The sequence below is a fragment of the Pogona vitticeps genome, chromosome 4, assembly GCF_051106095.1.
Source record: "Pogona vitticeps strain Pit_001003342236 chromosome 4, PviZW2.1, whole genome shotgun sequence".
Classification (NCBI taxonomy): Eukaryota; Metazoa; Chordata; class Lepidosauria; order Squamata; family Agamidae; genus Pogona; species Pogona vitticeps.
This window is the reverse complement of record NC_135786.1, coordinates 179,298,709-179,318,946: the sequence shown is the minus strand read 5'-3', so window position 1 is coordinate 179,318,946 and position 20,238 is coordinate 179,298,709. Positions and strand designations below refer to the sequence as shown.

The 20,238-nt window shown below is 40.5% G+C and overlaps 1 protein-coding gene across 7 annotated transcripts; it reads left to right on the top strand.

The window, feature by feature from the left end:
* The first annotated feature begins 98 nt into the window (after window positions 1-98).
* On the top strand, window positions 99-18,706 carry PRELID3A (PRELI domain containing 3A). 7 transcript variants are annotated; one of them, XR_013544159.1, is made up of 8 exons: window positions 220-390; window positions 1,589-1,681; window positions 6,313-6,481; window positions 6,802-6,891; window positions 9,202-9,272; window positions 9,354-9,456; window positions 10,778-11,491; window positions 16,403-16,857. XR_013544159.1 is itself a non-coding variant. In XM_020793507.3 (8 exons), the coding sequence occupies exons 1-8, from the start codon at window positions 359-361 to the stop codon at window positions 16,429-16,431; spliced, it is 657 nt and encodes a 218-aa protein (XP_020649166.1). In that variant the 5' UTR covers window positions 222-358; the 3' UTR covers window positions 16,432-17,539. The 7 variants fall into 7 exon arrangements, 6 of the variants coding, with proteins under 6 accessions (XP_020649171.1, XP_020649170.1, XP_072854893.1 ...); XM_020793507.3 differs by having other exon boundaries at window positions 222-390; window positions 10,778-10,847; window positions 16,403-17,539; XM_020793511.3 differs by lacking the exon at window positions 1,589-1,681 and having other exon boundaries at window positions 111-390; window positions 10,778-10,847; window positions 16,403-17,539.
* The last annotated feature ends 1,532 nt before the right edge of the window (window positions 18,707-20,238 follow it).

The following is a 20,238-nucleotide window of genomic DNA, read 5'->3' as shown; positions in this document are numbered from 1 at the left end:
ATGAGTAATAAGTCACATGCCGTGAAATAGGGGCGTGAAGAAGACGTAAGCACGCATTTCCGGGAGGTTGAGCGGGCACCTCGGGTCCAAGGGTAAACAGCGTTAACGTCTCTTTTGCGCATGCGTCCGTACGCCTTTGTCCTTCATACCCACTGTGGTTTGAAAGGGTGAGGAGAAACGGAATTGAGGTATTTTGTCCCTTTTCAGCAGCCGGAGCAGCGACGGAATGACGCAAATAGACGTCCCGCCCAGATAAGGACAAGCGTCGTCCTTGACGTAACAATCTCCTTTCTGGGCCGTGAAGCCGGCTGCCTCCTTTGGGTCGCCATTTTTGCTGCTGCCGCCGGCTCCTCTCGAGATGAAGATCTGGAGCTCAGAACACGAGTTTGGGTAATGGACGCGTTTCTTGGAGGGCTTTACTTCCTTGCCTGGGTTTTTGTTCGTCGGTGTTTAGAAAGAACAATGTAATTGTCTGCCACCGCCGTCTGTTGTTCCCTTTCCCCCTAGTTTGCGCTCTTGTGGATTCCTGTCATGGCTTCGCTTCCTACCGCGCTCAGCCTCTTTCCGCCAAGTTCCTTTCTCCGCCGACCCCGACTTGCATGGAAGGGCTCTAGCCTCGCTGACCGCAGCTCTCAGGCTCGAGTGGGGCTTCGAGCGGTTTAAAAGCTGTACACTGTCGCGTGGGTTATGCGTGAGAGTTTGCGCTCGCCCGCTTGGCAATCGTTTTTTGATTGATCATGAGGTAAATCTTTTGTCTTGTTTTTCAAGCGCCCCCCCTCTCATGATGCTTCAGATAGAAATGGTGAAGCAACCGCAGTAAAGTACCTAAATAGTAGAACGAAACAGGCAGATCAGAAATAAAGCTTTTGGAAAGCGAGCCTTCTTGCTGTCTCAAGGCCGGACGGTTCTTGAATGGGTTCTCCGGTGGCAGCGAGAGAGGGAAAGGTCACCTCCACTGGGATCCTGGGAACTGTTATCCGCTCCCCCTCACTCCTTGCATTTCATTCCGTCTTTGGGAATGGGCTTCTGGCAGGTGAAAGCCTTCAGAACAAGAAGAAGCAACCTCATGTTTCGCCATGCTTTATTTGAGCGGTAAGAGGAAGTGGAGGTTCTCTTACGAAAAATCTTATCTTTGAGTTCAGCCCTTCTGAGTAAAATCTGGCAAATCTGTCTCAGTATGTTGGAAAAGTCCTGCGTCTGAACATCAGAAAGTATGGTGTTTTCCTCTCAGTTTTGAATGACAAGATGTGATGATTATCAATTTGGTTTACTTTAAATGGAGAATGAGCCAATTTGTGGATTATGGAGCTGTCAATAGCTACTAGCTATGGTGACTATGTATTCCTTTCAGTAGTCTCTATGCCTTTCAGTACTAATTGCTGGGAGCATGTTTGGTAGGGGATCGTGTGCTTACGTCCTGCAGATTTACTCACCATAGGCAACTAATTTGGCACTGTAGCATGCCAGGCTGGATAGGAATTTGGGCTGAGCTTACACAACTTTTCATGTGATAGTTACCAAACATCCATTTCATCATCATTTTATTCTTTGTTAGTGGTGAACATTTGAAATATCTTTTTTTAAACAGATTTTTCCACCGAGTGAACTGCCCTAATGTGCTCCTTATTTCAAGCAAAAGTTACAGATATCTAGAGCAAAGGGCACAACTTCCTTTTCCAAGGTAATCACCTGGTAAACTTTAGCGCTATAAGCTTTGGATGCTGGGGTGACCATGAAAATATCATTGACAACTAGCTGACAAACTTTTATTGGTGAATGTACATTTCAAAGGTCAGAGCTGTTATCTTATTCTTCAGATGAGGCATCCTTGAGATGTTAATTCTTTATTTTCAGGCTTCTGACTGTTGGTATTGCATATTTAGAGATGCTGCAGTCCACAAATTTTGACTGACTACGTAAATAGAAGGTTGCCAGGATCCCTGAATTTCCTTTCAGACCACTAGGATGTGGGTTTTGATCCTGATACTGAAGCTCTGTATTGGCACTTAGATTCGGTGTGGGCAGATTCTAGAAGTCTGGCCACAATACATAGTTTGATCCTTGGGAGCGTCACAACCCAACCCCTTTGCTTCTAGTGGCAATTTAATGGTATGTGGAGGTGTCCTGGGGTACTTGAGAAGCTCAAAACGTGGCAAAATTGCCCACTTCCTTCTGCGCCAATTAAAATAAATAAACATTTTAGGGTGTGGGTAGGATTGTGGGTGCATTGGAGTCATTAGGGAGCTGCATGTGTTCTCTCAGATTGCACTTTTCCATCCCTCCTTTATAGCAAAAATTCTCCAGGGCAGAATTGGGCAATATTTGGAAGTCTAAAATGCACATGCCCCCTCCCTGGCCCATGGAAGCATCTGCTTCCACAACTGCCACATAATTTTCATATGTTAGTGTTTTTTAAAATAAACATCTCCTCTGTACCTTTTTAGTGGTGAAAATTTTAAAAGATTTTTTAACATTGAGAGATGTAGGGAGCTCAGAGCCTCTCAGAACATGGCAAAGTGCCCCCCTTTACCCCCCTTGGGGATTTTTGAGCCATAATTTTGTAAAATTACATTATTACATTTGCTTTTGAATTCCCATGGGGATGCATGAAGCCCGCTGCTGCCTAGATAATTCCTGTTTTTTTGTAGCAGAAAAGGGGATGGCATCCCCTTGCTAACACTGAGGTTCAAATTCCCTTAAAAACTAAGCATTTTCAGCCTTAGCAGCAGAGAATTAAGCCACTTAGAATGGTTTTGTTACTAAGAGTTCAGTTCTTAGTATCCCATTGATACAGATGGGATTTCCCTTCTGATTAACTATGAAATCACATCTAATTGCAAGAACTGCTTTCTACTCATGTGCTAAATGTTTTTTTTTCCTAAAGGCCACTTGTATTATAGATAAATCAAGGTCTAGAAGGTTTAAGGCATTGTTATCCCCATTTAATCAAAGTTTAGCTTTCACTGAGCAAAACCTTGTTGCATAACTATGCAGAGGTACCTTGACGTTATGCTCATAGTAGCTATGATAGTGCTGAGGTGGAAGTGCTATCCACAAAGCAGTTCTGCTGGCACATTGTGCAGTCGGCCATACTGGGGACATGTGACTGATTGCACAGTTGACTTGAATTATGCAATTCCTTACTGCCATGTTTAACACTGGGCACATTTACACTGGTGTAACTGTATATTATGCCTTCATCAGCAGGATTTTTCTTGTGTTCTGCAGCTTAGTGATTGTGATAATTTAATGGGTGTGAAAAAAGCTATGATGTACACAATGTGTGTTTTGCATATCTGCATCAGAGCAGTTGCTGTATGTTTTACTGTATATTTGTCTGTGGAAAAGGTTGAACTCCCTTTATTGCATGTAAGAATGTTTGAGTAGGACTTTGGAGTTTATCCAAAGTGAAGACTGGGATATGTACGTAATTCTACAGGAGCCTCTCAATTGCCCTTAACATAACTTGTGATATGACAGATTTTCTTCTAGGTACAATGTAAGAACAGCACATCTCTCATGGTTTGGGCAGCATTGAACTAGACTCTGTTAGAGCTACCAGTTGTGTGGAGTTTTGGCTTTGGTAATTTATGGTTGTGTAACAGCTGTACAACACTGTCAGCTTCATATTTGACCTTCTGAGTGTACTTCAGAAGTAAGAGCATTGTGGGCTTACTCTTACCTCAGATTAGGTCCCTCCATTTAATTTTTCAGCTGTTTTGGGTCTGTTATCCAGCCATTGGGCAGCACAGGGAACACACAAATAGGTTGCTTCATTTAAGTGTGCACCAATTGTAGCAGGGCTGGTAGGAGGAGTCATGTGGTACACAGTGACTAAAAATGTGTGCAGTATTTCCTTCAAACATATTCAGTGCTTCATTGCCTTTTAATAAAAAGCTCTAATTTTCATAGTCAAAATCTTCTATGTGTGATGCATGGTAACTATTTTCAGTTACTTGTAAGTTGGTGGTGTGTGCTATGGGTTTATATCCATAGCTACCTGTCACATTGCTCAGATCACTTGGCTAAGTGCTATTTAAGCACTTAAGTTTCTGCTTTTAAACAGACTGGATTATGCACATTCGTTCTGTGTACATACAATATGTGTTTCTGGAGATATTCCGGCCATAGTGCTTACAGGAAAATAAGACTGTGTGATCAGCCTGTAGATGAAAGATGGTAGCTGCCTAGGAATAGGAGGCCTTAAGGCTATAGGAAACATGATTTAAGCTTAAATACATGAAAAACTGAGGCAGTTCCTGGCAAAATGTATGCAAAACAGTGGCTAGGAATAGAACAGTGCCAATGCTAAAAGCTGCTTACAGCTCAATGATGTTGTTCCTAAATTGGAAGTGGCTGAAAGCTGTAACTTCTGCTTTAAATTGTTTAAGAGGATTGAAACAGTTTTATTCACCTCAGGAAAATCTGATAAAGAACAAGTTAAATAAAGCATTAAACTTGTGATATGACAGATTTTCTTCTAGGTACAGTGGTCCATTACTGGCTAGGAAGATGATGCTGAGAAAAATCACATATTGGTTTTTACAACTGGGTAATACTTGCACTAGTTCCATAACAGCATGGAGTTTTTCTAAATGCTACTAACCTAATGCTGTAATATTGTTACTTGAGTTTCTTGCAAGCCTGTTTAAAATGAAGAATATGGGAATTTGGTTGATCAATAGAAGAGAACCTATTCTAAACCATAATCAAATGATAGCTTCATAACATATTATATGGCTTGCGTGGAATGTGTTCAGCTTCTATCTAAAATATTCAGAATCATTAAGTCTGATATGCAACCCTGATCTGCCACACAGGGCAGAATCCTAATTGCAAATGCAGAATATTTGTAATCTCTGGGTTACAGTTTCAAAGCCAGAGATTATCCTTTTGGCAGCAGTGGTGCTTCCATGTGCACAAGCAGGTAGTGAATACCTTGTGTGCTATTGGTAGAAGAAAGAATAACTGCAGCATACAGGGCCATTGTACTCACAGAAAAAATGAGTAGCATCTGGCCCTTGGTGGTTACCATACTTATTCATTTTTATGTACTTTTTCCATATCAGATAGTGCTTGTTCATACATAGTGGTTTGAGGGAAGCCTAAATTTAAACTCCTTGTGAGATAAGAAGCCAACAGGCTTTGCTTTGTTGTGATTGCTTAGGATAGAACAATTTTCTTTTTCTTTCTAACACATGGATTTATGCGCACATATCAAGGTGCATGGGAATTTTATTATAGGTGTGGGCAGTGGAGGTTATGCAAACAGCTATCCTGTAGCACAATATAGTTTCCTGGTGCATGTATATGTGCAGCTGGAAAATCTGATAGAATATGGTGGTACACCATTTTTCTTTACTAGAGGTCTTTTGGGGTTTGACTAATATTTACACATTCACCATTATTACCACCCTTCTGCCAATTTACTTAAGTTAATGTAAGAAATTTAGGCAAAAACCTGTTGCTTAATGTACTAAATTGTGCTAGAGTAGCAACTGAATCGTGATGACAAACCTAGACAGCATCTTAAAAAGCAGAGACAAGTGAGAGCTGGACCGGCGAAGGCTGATTGGCGAAGAATTGCTGCTTTTGAATTGTGGTGCTGGAGGAGGCTCTTGAGAGTCCCCTGGACTGCAAGGAGAACAAACCTATCCATTCTGAAGGAAATCAACCCTGAGTGCTCACTGGAAGGACAGATCCTGAAGCTGAGGCTCCAATACTTTGGCCATCTCATGAGAAGAGAAGACTCCCTGGAAAAGACCTTGATGTTGGGAAAGGGTGAAGGAAAGAGGAGAAGGGGACAATAGAGGACAAGATGGTTGGACAGTGTCACCAAAGCTCCCAACATGAATTTGACCCAACTCCAGGGGGCATTGGAAGACAGGAAGGCCTGGCGTGCTTTGGTCCATGGGGTCACGAAGAGTCGGATACGACTTAATGACTAAACAACAAAAAGCAACTGAATCAGTGGGGGTTTGGTGAGTTCCTTTCTTCATAAGCCCTACTCTGACTGTGACTTACTTTAGCATAAGTTGCAGTTTAAGTAGGCCCATTTGAATCAGTGGAGCTTATGGAGAAGGCAGCTCACTATATCCTCATTGATTTTGTTGGCCAATTCTAGTGTGATTTACTGTGCTAAGCAACAGGATTTTGGCCATAGGATAAAAGAAAGGGATGGGGAAGGTCTTGTGTGGTATTTTATTATAGTTGTATTTTGGGAAGTATATTTGGTCTTATGTAAAACAAATAGTTTCAGTTAGAAGCATACTGTACTCCTATTTACAAAATGTTATGTTCTGTTTTCCTTAGACATCCATGGGATACTGTAATAAAAGCTGCTATGAGAAAATACCCCAATCCTATGAACCCATCAGTAGTTGGAGTTGATGTCCTGGACCGAAGACTTGATAATCAAGGGAGGTTGCACAGTCACCGACTGCTTAGCACTGAATGGGGTCTACCAAGTATTGTGAAAGCGGTAAGCTATACATTGAAAAAGGGCAACTGTACAGAAGATGAGCAGAATCTTTATAGGAAATTAAAACCATTCTAAACTAATGTATAAATCCTCTCTATTTGTGTACATATAAGTACTGCATTGGATATATTGGATGTATTGAGTACAGCAATAAATGTCATGGCTAAATTTCCTTAAAAATTGGCAACATACATAGAGACCTTTTGTTCTGAATAAAGTTACCACAATAGGATTTGTGAAATTGGATTTATCACAAACTTTTTGATCTTGTTATTTCTAATTCATGTGTTAGCATTTGTCCCTCTTTTTTGTTTTTTAAGATTCTGGGAACAAGTAGAACTGTTACATACATTAAGGAACATTCTGTGGTTGACCCAGTGGGGAAAAAAATGATACTGAGTTCTACAAATGTAAGTAGTGAATTCCAATGTATTGCATTTGCTGAAAAGACAGAAGTTACTACTTGTTTTTATGACATGTATGATGTCCCAGTAAGGCAGCATTCCACTAGAGCTGTAACCTAACAAGAAGGAGCTGGTGGTCTGGCTTCTGATGCCTTGTCGTTTCTCCTTAGAGCAGAAGGCTCCATGGACCTTGCTTCTTGCTCTATTTTATGTGACAAACCTGGCAGGAGCCAGTCCTCTGGCTTGTTCCTTCCCTGGCAACAGAAAGAGAATCCATGGTGCTTAGTGGAAGGTTTATTTATCTGGCTTGTCCGTAGTTCATTCTGATATTCTTGCTGTGGTGGGAGCAGCTGACTTGTAGACCTATGGCTCATTGTGATATACAGACTAATCAACAGGCAGAAATCTTACTCATTAGTGTACAGTAGCCCCCATATCCATTAACTTAATATTTGCAGTTTTAATTTATCCATGGTCGCCACTGCTGCAACCCAGCCTGCAGTACGCGTGTTCACTTATCTCCTCCTCTTGCCCTTCCCCCTCCTCTTGGTCTCACACATTCTCTTTAATGGGTACTATCATATCTGCAGTTTTAGGTATCCACAATTGGTCCTGGAATGGATTACCTGCAAATTGGGGGGGGGGGGGCTGTTGTAGTAAGTTGCACTAGAGTAGGCCCATTTGAATCAGTGGAATTTATGGAGGAAGAATTTCAGCAAGTCTTAATTCACTAAACAGGATTTCAACCACTGTGTTTGCAACTGCCCTTGCTTATGACATAGCAATGTTTATTTGTTTATTCATTCTTTCATTCATTCAATATGTATCCTGCTCCCATTATCATCACAGTACTACTCTGGGTGGGTTACAACTTGTCAAATAGAAAACGAAAACGAAAATAGAAATATTAAAACCAGTAAAAATAGCCCTAAAAAGACCCCAGATGGCACCAACTAATCTCAGAGTGGATGGAGGTAAAGAGGGGAGGGAAGAAGAGGAGGGTAGAGAGAAAAAAAGAGGGGGAAGGTGGTTACCTGGGGTTGGTGTGAAAAGCCTCCTTGAAAAGCAGTGTCTTTAATTGCTTCCTAAGTGTCTACAGGGAGGTGCCTAGGCAGAGCTACTCTGGAAGTTGGTTCCATAAAGTTGGAGCAACTGCAAAGAAGGCCCTGCCTCTTGTAGAGGATTTATGGGCCTCCCTCGGGGTGGCCACCTGGAGGAGCCTCGACTGGGATGAACATGTGCGTCAGACAGATGACATTAAGGAGAGATGATCCGACAAGTAACATAGGCCCAAACCATGGAGGGCTTTGCATGAGTGTCAAAACCTTGAACCTGATCCGGGACACCATGAGAAACCAGTGGAGCTGAGCCAGAATTGGAGTGATGTGGACAGATTTACTTGCACCAACCACCAGTCTGGCTGCCACATTCTGGACCCACTGAAGTCTCTGGATCAGGTTCAAAGGAAGCTCCATGTAGAGTGCATAACAGTAGTTGATGTGGGAGATGACCAGGGCCTGCACCAATGTCCTGAGGGAGTCCTCATCTAGATAGGGTCAAAGTTGGGCAAGTAGCCTAAGCTGTTTAAAGGCTGATCTGGATTTTGCTGCAATTTGGGACTCCCAAGAAAGAGCTGGGTCCAGAAGAACACCCAAATTACGCATTTGGTCCCTAAACTGGAGGGGAGTACTGCCCAGCCTAGAGACTATCCCCCCACACCTATCGGAGATCCTCCCCCTAGGAGCAAAATCTTTGTTTTGTCTGGGTTCAGTTTGAGCCTGTTAGTCCTGGTCCATTCCAGTACTACAACTAGGCAATGCTCCAGCATCCGGATGGCATCCACTGTAGAGGTGGTAACGAAGAGATAGAGTTGTGTGTCATCAGCATACTGATGAAACCTTACTCCCTAACTCCTGATGACTGCCTCCAACGGCTTAACATAGATATTATCAGAGGCCCTTAATCCCAAAAAGTATGTTTGGATTGGCAGCCTTATTCCCCAGTAAATGTATTCAGAATTGCAACTTTCTTCTTTAAAAGCAGCTTTTTAAAGGCAGCCTCATGCACTCTGGTGTGCATTGGAATACAACCATTATACCCCATCAGTAGGGCCAGTGGCCATGGTGTAGGACAACACACGGAGAGGGTACTTGCTGGTTCAGAGTTGTTTAAAGGGAAATTTCCCTTTGTTTAAGGAAGTTACAGAATCTCTTTTTTTAATTTTTTTTTAATATTAGCTGTGGTATTTGAGTCATAGAAAGTTACAAAATGAAAGTGGCAATAGGAGAAACTAATATGTCTCCTCCCCTTTTAAAGATAACACTTACGAATCTTGTATCAGTGGATGAACGATTGGTTTATACGCCCCACCCTGACAACCCTGAAAAGTAAGTAGGAGTGTTCTTTTTTTTCAATCAAATATATGAAAATGAGAGATCTGTGCTGATTTTTTTCTCTTTTATTTCCAGAACCCTGCTAACTCAAGAAGCAATTATTACAGTAAAAGGTGTTAGTCTCAGTAGTTATTTGGAAAGTTTAATGGCAAGCACAATATCCTCTAATGCCAGAAAGGTAGGTATATGATACCCTTGTACTGGACTGGTGAGGTGGTTTGTTAAAGACCTAAAACTAAATATGGTTTTCAGTCCTGAGGGGGATTGCATTATGCCCATATGGTTAACTTACTTGCTTTTCAGAGAGGCAGAACTCAAGATGTTCTGTTATTTGAATGTCACTGGAAATCAAATTGTGATATTTAAATGCAGCACTATAGAACAGTCTTCCCCAACCTGACAATTTTTACATGTTTTTGACTCCAGCTTCCACAGCCCTCCAGCCCACATGGCTATTGGCCAGGGAGATTGGGAATGATAGGAGGTGGTGTCCAACACACAAACAGGTTGAGGAAGGCAACAAAATGAACAATAAAGGAGCAGTAGTTCTACTAAAATTAAGGTGTACGCTAGAGAATTAAATATTTTCCTTGCATTTATGGAAAAGCTTTGTGGAGTTCCCTGTATATTCTCTGGCATTTAAATTTCGTTAGGTTTCACAACCGCATTGATACAAGAGGTGGTGCATGTGTATTGATGAGAGAGAGCACCTTGTAATGGAATTTTGTCATAAAGAAGGCAGGGAAATAAGTTGTATCGACTACTTACACAATTAGATGGAAGCTTGCAGTAAATAGGGGGAACAGGTGTGATAGAGATAGATGATAAAAAGGAGATTGCTGTCTCATTAGAGGTACAATATCTATTCCAGCAAAGAAAGCAGAATAACATATCGGGGATGGTTATTGGCTTCCCTTGTGGGTATCTTGAGCCTTAGGGGTTTTCAATATGAGCAGCAAATTACCTTCTTGCCTAGTTCAGCATCTAGATCTGCAGAAGCCAGAACAAAATGTGTATTCTAATTTGCCATGTGCACATGTTCTTGTTGCCCCATGCGTAATACTGTACTTTGAATTGCATTTAATCCACTTTCTACATAAAATAGCCAAATGTATACTGTGGCTTGTTAGCGCCCATGACAGGCATAGGAAAATCCTTTCTGTTATTTCCATCCAAAACTAATCAAGTGATGCTGGAGGCAAATATGGATGTGCCCCCATCATTTTTTGTTCTTGGTGCCATGTCTTCTTCACACTGCTTATCTTCCTCTCAGCCCAGCAGACTGCCAGGGGAAAGACAAAGTGCTGCTGCCCAAAGCTTGAACTGATCATTCCTTGAATTTTTAATATAAAGTCTAGGCTTGCATGTACAATCACAAAACAAGTTATATTACAAGCATTTAGAGATGGGCACTTAGCCCGGTTTGGTGTGGTTCGGCAGATTGGGCCCACATAAGTTTTGTGGGTGCCCCATATTCCATGCCCTGCTTCTTCTTGCAGGTGCCCCATCAGAAGCAGGCGGGGCGCAGAATCTGGGGTGCCTGCGCAGCACCTGTGGGATTGAGCCACAGTAAGTGCCTATCTCTGCAAACATTCCATGTGTTAGAGAATGATAGAAGACAAGAGTCACAAGAATGAAATGTGTCTGCCTAGATTTAACTTAGTAAGCTAAACTGTTAGGGAAACGATCCAGTAGACATTTCTTGTAGACTGATAGCTGTAGGAGCATGTCCTGTTGTATGGTACGAATATTACCATAAGCTGTGTATCTGTTATCGGCAACTGTATCCCGTAAACTGATCAGTCTTAGCCTGTAAATTAGAAGCCAATCAGGTCCATAAAAACTACAGCTGGGTGTGTGTTTCAGACAGTGTATTCCTAAGCATATGAATCAGTATTGCTGTTCATACTGCTGTTGAGAAATCCTGTGCTTGTACATATTTGTGTGTCTTCAGAAGTCACTGTATAGGATTTTACTTGGTGTTGAGAGGGTCTCAAATCAGGGTTGAAATAACAGAAGTACCTATTATAATCTGAGCCTAGCCTGTCTGTGTCAGCCTTGCATGTTTATGTGCTATCAAAATCTTGCTATGATGCACAGTAAAATCTTTCCTGAGTATAATTGTTTGTCATGTTTATGCAGACAGTTAAAAATGTTTAATTTTTCTGGGGGCTCTTGAGATTGCAGGATTGATGATGGAATAACCTTGTGCTGTAAGTTGTACATCTTTTCTGTGTTACTCCAGGGGTGGGATGCTATTGAGTGGACAATTCAACATTCTGAAAGTGTTCTAAGCTAGCAGCCTCTCTCTACAGCTGCATTTTGTACTAACTAGTGGTAATACCAGCATTTGTTACCTTGGTATAGCATTTCAGCTTCTAGCAAATCTGCATGTTGTGATGTTACTCAAAAATCATGCATGCTTTATATATATATACACACATTGCATAAAGAGGACCAGCATCTTTATTCTTTAATGCTGGAGTTAGGTCATCTATGCTATCTAAATATTTTCACTTTGGTCAAGAAGTTCTTAAACTAAATGTGGCCCATTCATCATCCCCACTTCTTTTTCTTGTTTTTCCTTTTGAATGAATGAGATGCTGTTAGAATATATATAGGAGATCCTCCATGAACGGCCACAATCCCTCAGCACTACCACTTGGGAGCTGAATGGCCTGCCCCTTTTCTTAGTAGCTCTTTCTGCCAGCTGCTTTACGAAGGAGAGCTTTTGGTAATAGGTGAAGTTTCTGCTCATTGAGGTAGTTTGATCTCTGGCCTGCATTGCTTTGCAGAACAAAATCTTGAGATTGGTTATGGCCTATGCAGTCCAGCCGCTATTTGACCTCACATGTTCTCCTTTAGTATTTAAAAAAACACAAGCATATTATTTGCACTTGGGATACTTCTCAGCCACTCTAGACGCTGTTTCAAGGCCTCCATACAGAGCACGTTACCATAGTCTCTCGAGACTGAAGGATGCCTAATGTAATCTAGGCTGGAGCATGCAGGAGGCCAATGTCTATTACTGAAAAGCTGACTCCTGATGCAACTGGCATTGTCTGTAATGACATGACGTGATATATCTTGTCTTTCCAAACTCAATAGAAGACTTTGCTATGTTTAGGTAGCAGCCCTGCTACCAGTACCTCCTCTGTTTATTTTGTCTTTGTTGCCTTTTGCTTTGTTGGTGTTTTAAATTTTAAGTAGGAATAAACATGTGAAACATACTGATTTATACGCTCTGAAGTGAAACCAGAGTATGATTGGATCAAAATACAGTAACAGACTTTAGTTTGTTTTTAGGTCAAGGAAGAAATTATTTAACAAGGGCTACGTACATCACATGTAAGGCAGCCTGCAACCCACCAGAAAACACTGGTAGTCTCAACCCCAGTTGGGAAACACTGATTTAAAAATACTGTAGTTTGTTTTACTACAATGTAGCAAATTGCAGCTTGTTGCCCATCTGAAGTGAACGTTTCTTAATGTCCTTCCCTTGATTTTAGGTGGAGAGGAGAAGAAAATGTATGTGGGCCTTGGTGTATTTTGTGTTAGCAACAGCAAACCATGGATGGGTTCTTATATATGAATCAGACCCTTGTCCAAGTTCATATTGATCAGTATTGCTGTAATTTGGGGTATTTTTGTTCTTCAGAAGCATCTTGAATATCCAATAAACTGCTGTTTTTACAAGAAACGTAAGGATCACCTCTTTAAAGTTCCTTGAGCTTGCCAATAGAAGAATTTTCCTACCATTCAAATTTGGAATACACTAGTTTGGCTACCTGTCCTGAGCTTAAACCCCTCTTTTCATTTGCAGTATCTGATCTTTTATCAGTGTGTCTTAGTGTTATTCTTAAATACTCTCAACCTTGGAGTGTGTGTATATATTACAGAAATAGATAAATGTGCATTGTATGCTTCCAGCTGTACCATTTAACCTGTGAAACATCTCTGTCTTTAAACTTTATGCACTCAGTAGTTTTTAAAGTCATAATCACTAAAATTATTACCAACTTCTAACTTGCATCCTGTAATGCTCAATATAGTACTGCTGTATATGAGACTGTACTACAGGTGCATGTTTGATTGTAATATGTTTGCTTAACATCATATACTAATATGCTATTATAAGGTTCTATCACATACTGTTTAAACCAGTCCTCTGTCAGATTGTTTTCGCTAGTTCTCTGCATACTAGGATCATTTACAGTAGGACATAGTCAAGCGATATTCAGTTACTGCATGAAATTAAGGAATAGGATTGATGGAAAGACCAAAGAATACACAGAAATGTATTTAGGAAGCTGTTACTAGGACATGCTTACTGGTATTAGGTTGGAATCTATACAAATAAAATAGTCATTTCATTTTTAGAATGCTATGCACATCCCAAGTATGGAGATTTGTCATGGTTGTCAGATTTGAATTAATTCTTCAAATTGTTAAAAATTATATTTTAAATGTACAGCAGACCAATGATCTCAAGCATCTGGCACTCAGAAAATATAAGAGTCCCCAGTCCCCACTCTCTTTCCACAACAATCCTGTGATATTTTCTCAATTGCTGTGTTGCTGTGTTTTCAAATCCTTTTTAATCTCTATTTTTTTACTTGGACTGTAAATCCAAACTGCACAGTTCCTGCTGCTCAAAATATCATCTGCTTGAGGAATGGGATTGAAGGTGGCTGATTTGGGCTAAAGACCAAAAACAGGGAAAAAATTAATCTAAATAGGTTTTTCAAAACTATAAAAATGAAAAAAAGTATATCTACCATAAATAGAATGTCTTCATAGTTGTCTGTCTATCTCAAGGTGCATATATATGAAGGGTTCTCTGCACAAAACATTGAATGCTGTAGGTTGAGCAGAGGTAGTACTCTTACACAGTTACTAGAATTCTTTGTAGAAATCTGTGGCAGTTAAATGATTCATTTTAAGTCCAATAAAAAGTTGTAATGTAGATAAGCGTTAAGGTTGGGAGGTTTTTTATCTGTTCCTTCAGTGCACCCTTCCTTCATTGTGAAACCAGGCTATCGCAGGGCAACATTTTCATAGTTCAGTAAAAACAGATGCAAATGGCACAGAAATGATCTAATGCTAAGCGTATGACTTGAAAGAATTAAAATGTAACACATTTCTGTCATTCTTCTGTCATTTTAACACAGTTGTCTTTAGTTACGTGTTTTGCAGTACTTAAAACCAACATCCTGAACTTAATCATGCATAGTTAAATCAGTAACAACGTAATACAAGGCAGGAAATATTGTCTTAATTGAGCATTTTTTATTTTGCACAAGAGCAGTCAAAGAACTGATCATATTTGATATAAAGTTTTTTGTATATGCTTGTTTTGTATATTCAGTTTCTAAGGTCAAATTTCAAAGAAAGGTCTTAACTGGGGTGGATCTTTGGATGAAAGTTTCAGAGGGACAAATAAGCATTTCATAAGTGGCTTTCTGAATTGGAGAAATTTATTATCCTTTGCATACAGGCCAGTGTTTACTTGAATTGACCAGGGCAGAGGGGGGGGGGCAACCTGCATCTCTGCATCCCTCCCTGGCTGTTCTTGAAACCCTTGCCTCTTCCAAATTTTGTGAGTGTGTTATAGATGATAAATTTTTTTTCTGGTTTTAGAGGGGACTTGGGACTGTTGGAAGCCTCTTGGAATTATATAGCAGTTTAAATCAAAATTTGCAGTCCTGCAGTGCTTTGTGTTATCACACTGCTGAACTACAGTCATTGTGGGAAGAATGTGGACTACAGAAATATGAGTAGTTTGGTCTCCAGCCCTGTGGTAGTTGTCCACCCTGATTTGTAGCTTATTTCTGAGTGCATATGCATAGAATTGTGGTACTGTTAAGGCAGTCTAGGAAGCAGGATAGTGCTTTCCTTGGTAAGCTAAGGCTTATTACATAGTTACATCTTTAAACTATAGTAAACTCCATTTGGTTAAGCTGACCCAGTGTTCATGTTTAGACACAACAGTTTTAAAGCAGCCAGCCATTAATATATCGCTTGAAAAAGAGAGGACTGCATCAATGGCAGGATAGGTTATTTAATGTTTCAGAAGAAAGGAAAAATAGTTGTAGGTTCAGTAACATACCTTCAGTTGGACTAGTGAAAAAAAATGAGTTTGAGCAAATCCTTTGACAAAGTAAAGAATTAAAAATATCAAATAGGGGGGATGTTGTACTTGGGAGCTGTGATGTGGTCGTAGAGTTGAAAATGTAAGTGCTCCTTGAGACAGTTCTGTAGTCATCATGGCCCATAAAGTGAGTCCAGACATGGCAGGCTGCTGGATCAGTGGTTATCAACAATTGAAGAACAGCTGTTTTGAAAAGATAATTATTGTACATTGCCCATTCAAGGCCAAGCCACCTTCAAATACTCTGCATTACAGCAGAGAGCTTGCAACAATATGGTGTTCCTGGCAGAAATGTTTTTTTCCCCAGCTGCTATTGAGAGTTGCAGCTAAACAACCCTCAGTAGCAGGGAACAAGGAAGAGGAGCGGTTGCAGACAGGGTTATAATCTCTACTGTACTTCTCAGAAAGACTCAGGTTTTTAGCTTTGGGTGAGAGAAGGTATAGTGTTGTATCTCATGTGTTCCCTGTTACTATATTAATGTAGTTTTAGAAGGAGCCACATATTAGTTAGATTAGAAATATAGTGTAAGGAAAAGCTTTCATTTATACAAGCACATGTTTTGGGCAGTGAAACAAATGATGCAGTCCGCTGTGGATATAAGCAGTTATCCATATCTGTCTCCGGTAGTCATAAAAATGCACTCATCCCTTGTTAATCTATATTCCCAAATAGCTGTACTCTGCAGTGAAACTTGCTTATAGTCTTCTAACTTTCCTGAGCAAGAATCACTAGTTAAATATGTTATGTGTGCAGATTATTTTCAAGTTTCAGGATTGTCCGTGTGGGAGGGAAGAGTGAACTAGTACTATAGTAGAATCTTACTGGTACAAAATTATTAAACAGACCTATTCATAATGCAAAAGACAACAAAGCATTTCACTTGAAACTTTTCTGGTCTCTGACAGAGGAAAGATTTAGAACTTTAATACTGTATCTTTTATATCGACTTAGCTCTTGTGCCTTCCTTAACAGGGTCGAGAAGCCTTGGAATGGGTGATTAGCGAACTAACTTCAACACGAGACAGCGTGAAGTCGGCAATGGCAGCAGCTTCAATGGAGGATTGCTAAACTGAAAAGTATTATTTTTCCATCAGATTTTTTTTTTGCCAAAATGGATACTCCGTAGATTTTTAATATATATTTGTTTATATGGAAGACTTAACAGGACAAAAGCTACATGGTTTCAATATGTATTGAAGCATCCTGTTTGTCTGCACTGCAAATTGACATAACCACATGTATAGATTTTCCATGTTTTTAACTTGAACTGCTGACTTCTCCAGAGGATGGAGACCTCAAACCCCACAGAAGTTACATGGATTTCAAACTGTTGGAGTGGGTTGAGGAATCTGAGTCTACCTAAATACCAAGCTGTGCCTTGATAAAAGAGCTACTGTAAGGGAATAGATTCCATTTTATAATCTGCCCTTTGTGCTTGATACTTAATATTTATTTTCTTTTAAATCTGGCTACAGTTCTGCAATGGATGTGGTATAAAAAGCACTGGGGATTTTGCCAGTATCTAATGCCTAGTTAAGTTTGGGGGAAGGGGGAGATGACACAGGACATTGGCAAAGGTATGTTCTCAGAGACTGCTTCAGGTATAGGCAACCCATGGTCTTCCAAACACTTTTGCATACAACCTCCATCATCTACAGTTAGCAAGACCAGCAGTCAGGGATGAAGGGAATCCAAAGCATCTGGTGACCACCAGATTGCCTAGCCCCACTGCATCGAATTTTATAGCACAGTCCATTTGTTTTAGTGGAACCTTCATGGGAGATCTGAGCAAGCCTCACCGAAATAATGGCTAGCTGTGCAGCCATGCTCCCTTTTGGATCACACTCAGTTGGAGACCTCCTGAACCTCAGGTGTCATAAGTACTAGGTTATTTTGCACTGTTTAAATGCAGAGTCTGAACAAGGTGTACCAAAATTGTACCTCTATTTATGCTTAAACTACTGAGAAGAGCAGAGAAATTGTCATTTTTCTGATGTAAAATGGTGGAATATCATTTGGCCCTATTGATTCAGTAGGTAATTTATTTTCATATGTATGAATTATTCATTCTATTCTCTTATATAAAGCTAATTGATACCTCAGTGAAAAGTACTGCAGCTGTTTTCTACATACTAAGAACTTGAAAACATTTGGAAGAACTTGGTTATATATCCCATTTCTTCATTTAATGGATTATAGGGCTCAGGGATTTATGTCCTAAACCCAGTTTCATACCCCAGTTCTGTAATTCTTCTGCCCAGTTCTGTGGAGGTACATTTTTCATAGAGTGTGGTGTTGTGGAGCAAAACTATCCATTTTGTAAAGCCAAGAGCCTTTACCCAAACATTTCCAATTCTATTTGACTTCTGATTTGAGTGGATTTTGCTCCAAAGTAGTGCATGAGATGTGGTGTAATTGACATTGATTTTAAAAAATCAAGACTGCATTTATTTAAATAGCCCCATTTCAACACCAAGGTGAGTTAATCAGAGTGAAAGATTAATGAAATGGTATGGTATCATTCGAGGGACGTGGTGGCGCTGCGGGCTAAACCACAGAAGCCTGTGCTGCAGGGTCAGAAGACCAGCAGTCGTAAGATCCAATCCACGCGACGGAGTGAGCGCCTGTTGCTTGTCCCAGCTCCCGCCAACCTAGAAGTTCGAAAGCATGCAAATGTAAGTAGATAAATAGGGACCACCTCGGTGGGAAGGTAACAGCGTTCTGTGTCTAAGTCGCACTGGCCATGTGACCACAGAAGATTGTCTTCGGACAAAACGCTGGCTCTATGGCTTGGAAACGGGGATGAGCACTGCCCCCTAGAGTTGAACATGACTGGACTAAATGTCAAGGGGAACCTTTACCTTTACCTTTATGGTATCATTATGTACTATTTTGGAAGCTCATTAGATTCATGTAACATAGTACTTAATAGTACTACGTTTTGTTTTAATTGGATTTACTTTGTTAATTCATGATGGAAATATGGGAAAACTTGGGCTCTGTTAATCTATGTGGAGTAGGAACCAGGAAACATTTCAAACTACATATGTTTCCATTCTGATATAATTCAGAGCTGAAAGAAAAACAAGGAAGCTGGAGTTGCAGGGAATGAGAGTTGTTGATCCGTAGCTGAAGTTCCAGCTCTAGGCAGAGTAACTCAGTTCTCTGCTTATATCTGGGAAGATAACATTTGTTTGCTGCTGCTTTTCAAATTTTGTGCTTCTGTCAGTAGCTTTTCTTTCATGAAAAGCAAAAACAATAAAAGAGAAAACTCTAGATTGAAATCCTGTTTCTGCTTTGGAGAAGAGTTGTGACAAGAATATGCTTAAGATTATTATGCCAGAACTATTGTGTAGTCACAACAGTGTATGATACAACATGATATAACTAAGCTATATGGGCTGCATGACTATGTACATAGAATCTTGATGAATGCCTTTCCTATTCCTTCCTGGTATTTCAGAATGGAAGATTTCTGAGCTTTGACTGCATACATCTTACTAACAGGAAAATATCACATTTTGGTTCAAGATACTTTGTATAAAGAATAATATATTTTTGGGTTGAAAACATCCATGAAGGATGTCATACAGGAAGCTCAGTATTCTGGTTCATATGTACGCGCCTCACATGAAGTACATCAGTCAAGGGGATTTTGTTGTTTCATTTAGTCGTGTCCGACTCTTCATGACACCATGCACCAGAGCACGCCAGGCCCTCCTGTCTTCCACTGCCTCCTGGAGTTGGGTTTAATTCATGTTGGTCGCTTCGATGACACTGTCCAACCATCTCATCCTCTGTCGTCCTCTTCTCCTCCTGCCTTCACACTTTCCCAACATCAGCGTCTTTTCCAGGGAGTCTTCTCTTCTCATGAAATGGCCAAAGTATTGGAGCCTCAGCTTCAGGATCTGCCCTTCCAGTGAGCACTCAGGCTTGATTTCCTTTAGAATGAATAGGTTTGTTCTCCTTGCAGTCCAGGGGATTCTCAAGAGCCTCCTCCAACACCACAATTCAAAAGCATCAATTCTTTGGCGGTCACCTTTCTTTATGGTCCAGCTCTCACTTCCGTACATCACTTCAGGGCAAACCATAGCTTTGACTATTCGGACTTTTGTTGGCAAGGTGATGTCTCTGCTTTCTAAGATGCTATTGAGGTTTGTCATCACTTTCCTCCCAAGAAGCAGGCGTCTTTTAATTTCGGGGCTGCTCTCCATCTGCAGTGATCATGGAGCCCAAGAAAGTGAAATCTGTCACTGCCTCCATATCTTTCCCTTCTATTTGCCAGGAGGTGATGGGACCAGTGGCCATGATCTTAGTTTTTTTTTTTTTTATGTTGAGCTTCAGACCGTTTTTTGCACACTCTTTCACCCTCATTACAAGGTTCCTTAATTCCTCCTCGCTTTCTGCCATCAGAGTGGTATCATCTGCATATCGGAGATTGTTGATATTTCTTACGGCTATCTTAATTCCGGTTTGGGATTCCTCCAGTCCTGCCTTTCGCATGATGTATTCTGCATATAAGTTAAATAAGCAAGGGGACAATATACAGCTTTGTCATACTTCTTTCCCAATTTTGAACCAATCAGTGTTTCCATATCCAATTCTAACTGTTGTTTCCTGTCCCACATATAGGTTTCTGAAGAGGTAGATAAAATGATCAGGCACTCCCATTTCTTTAAGGACTTGCCATAGTTTGCTGTGGTCCACACAGTCAAAGGCTTTTGTGTAGTCAATGAAGCAGAAGTAGATGTTTCTCTGGAACTCTCTGGCTTTCTCCATAATCCAGCGCATGTTAGCAATTTGGTCCC

Coding starts and splice junctions, on each gene's coding strand:
- PRELID3A (XM_020793507.3), top strand. CDS start 359: ATGAAGATCTGGAGCTCAGAACACGAGTTTGG. Junction 6,482..6,801: donor TACCAAGTATTGTGAAAGCG/GTAAGCTATACA, acceptor TTGTTTTTTAAG/ATTCTGGGAACAAGTAGAAC. Junction 10,848..16,402: donor ACCTGTGGGATTGAGCCACA/GTAAGTGCCTAT, acceptor CTTCCTTAACAG/GGTCGAGAAGCCTTGGAATG.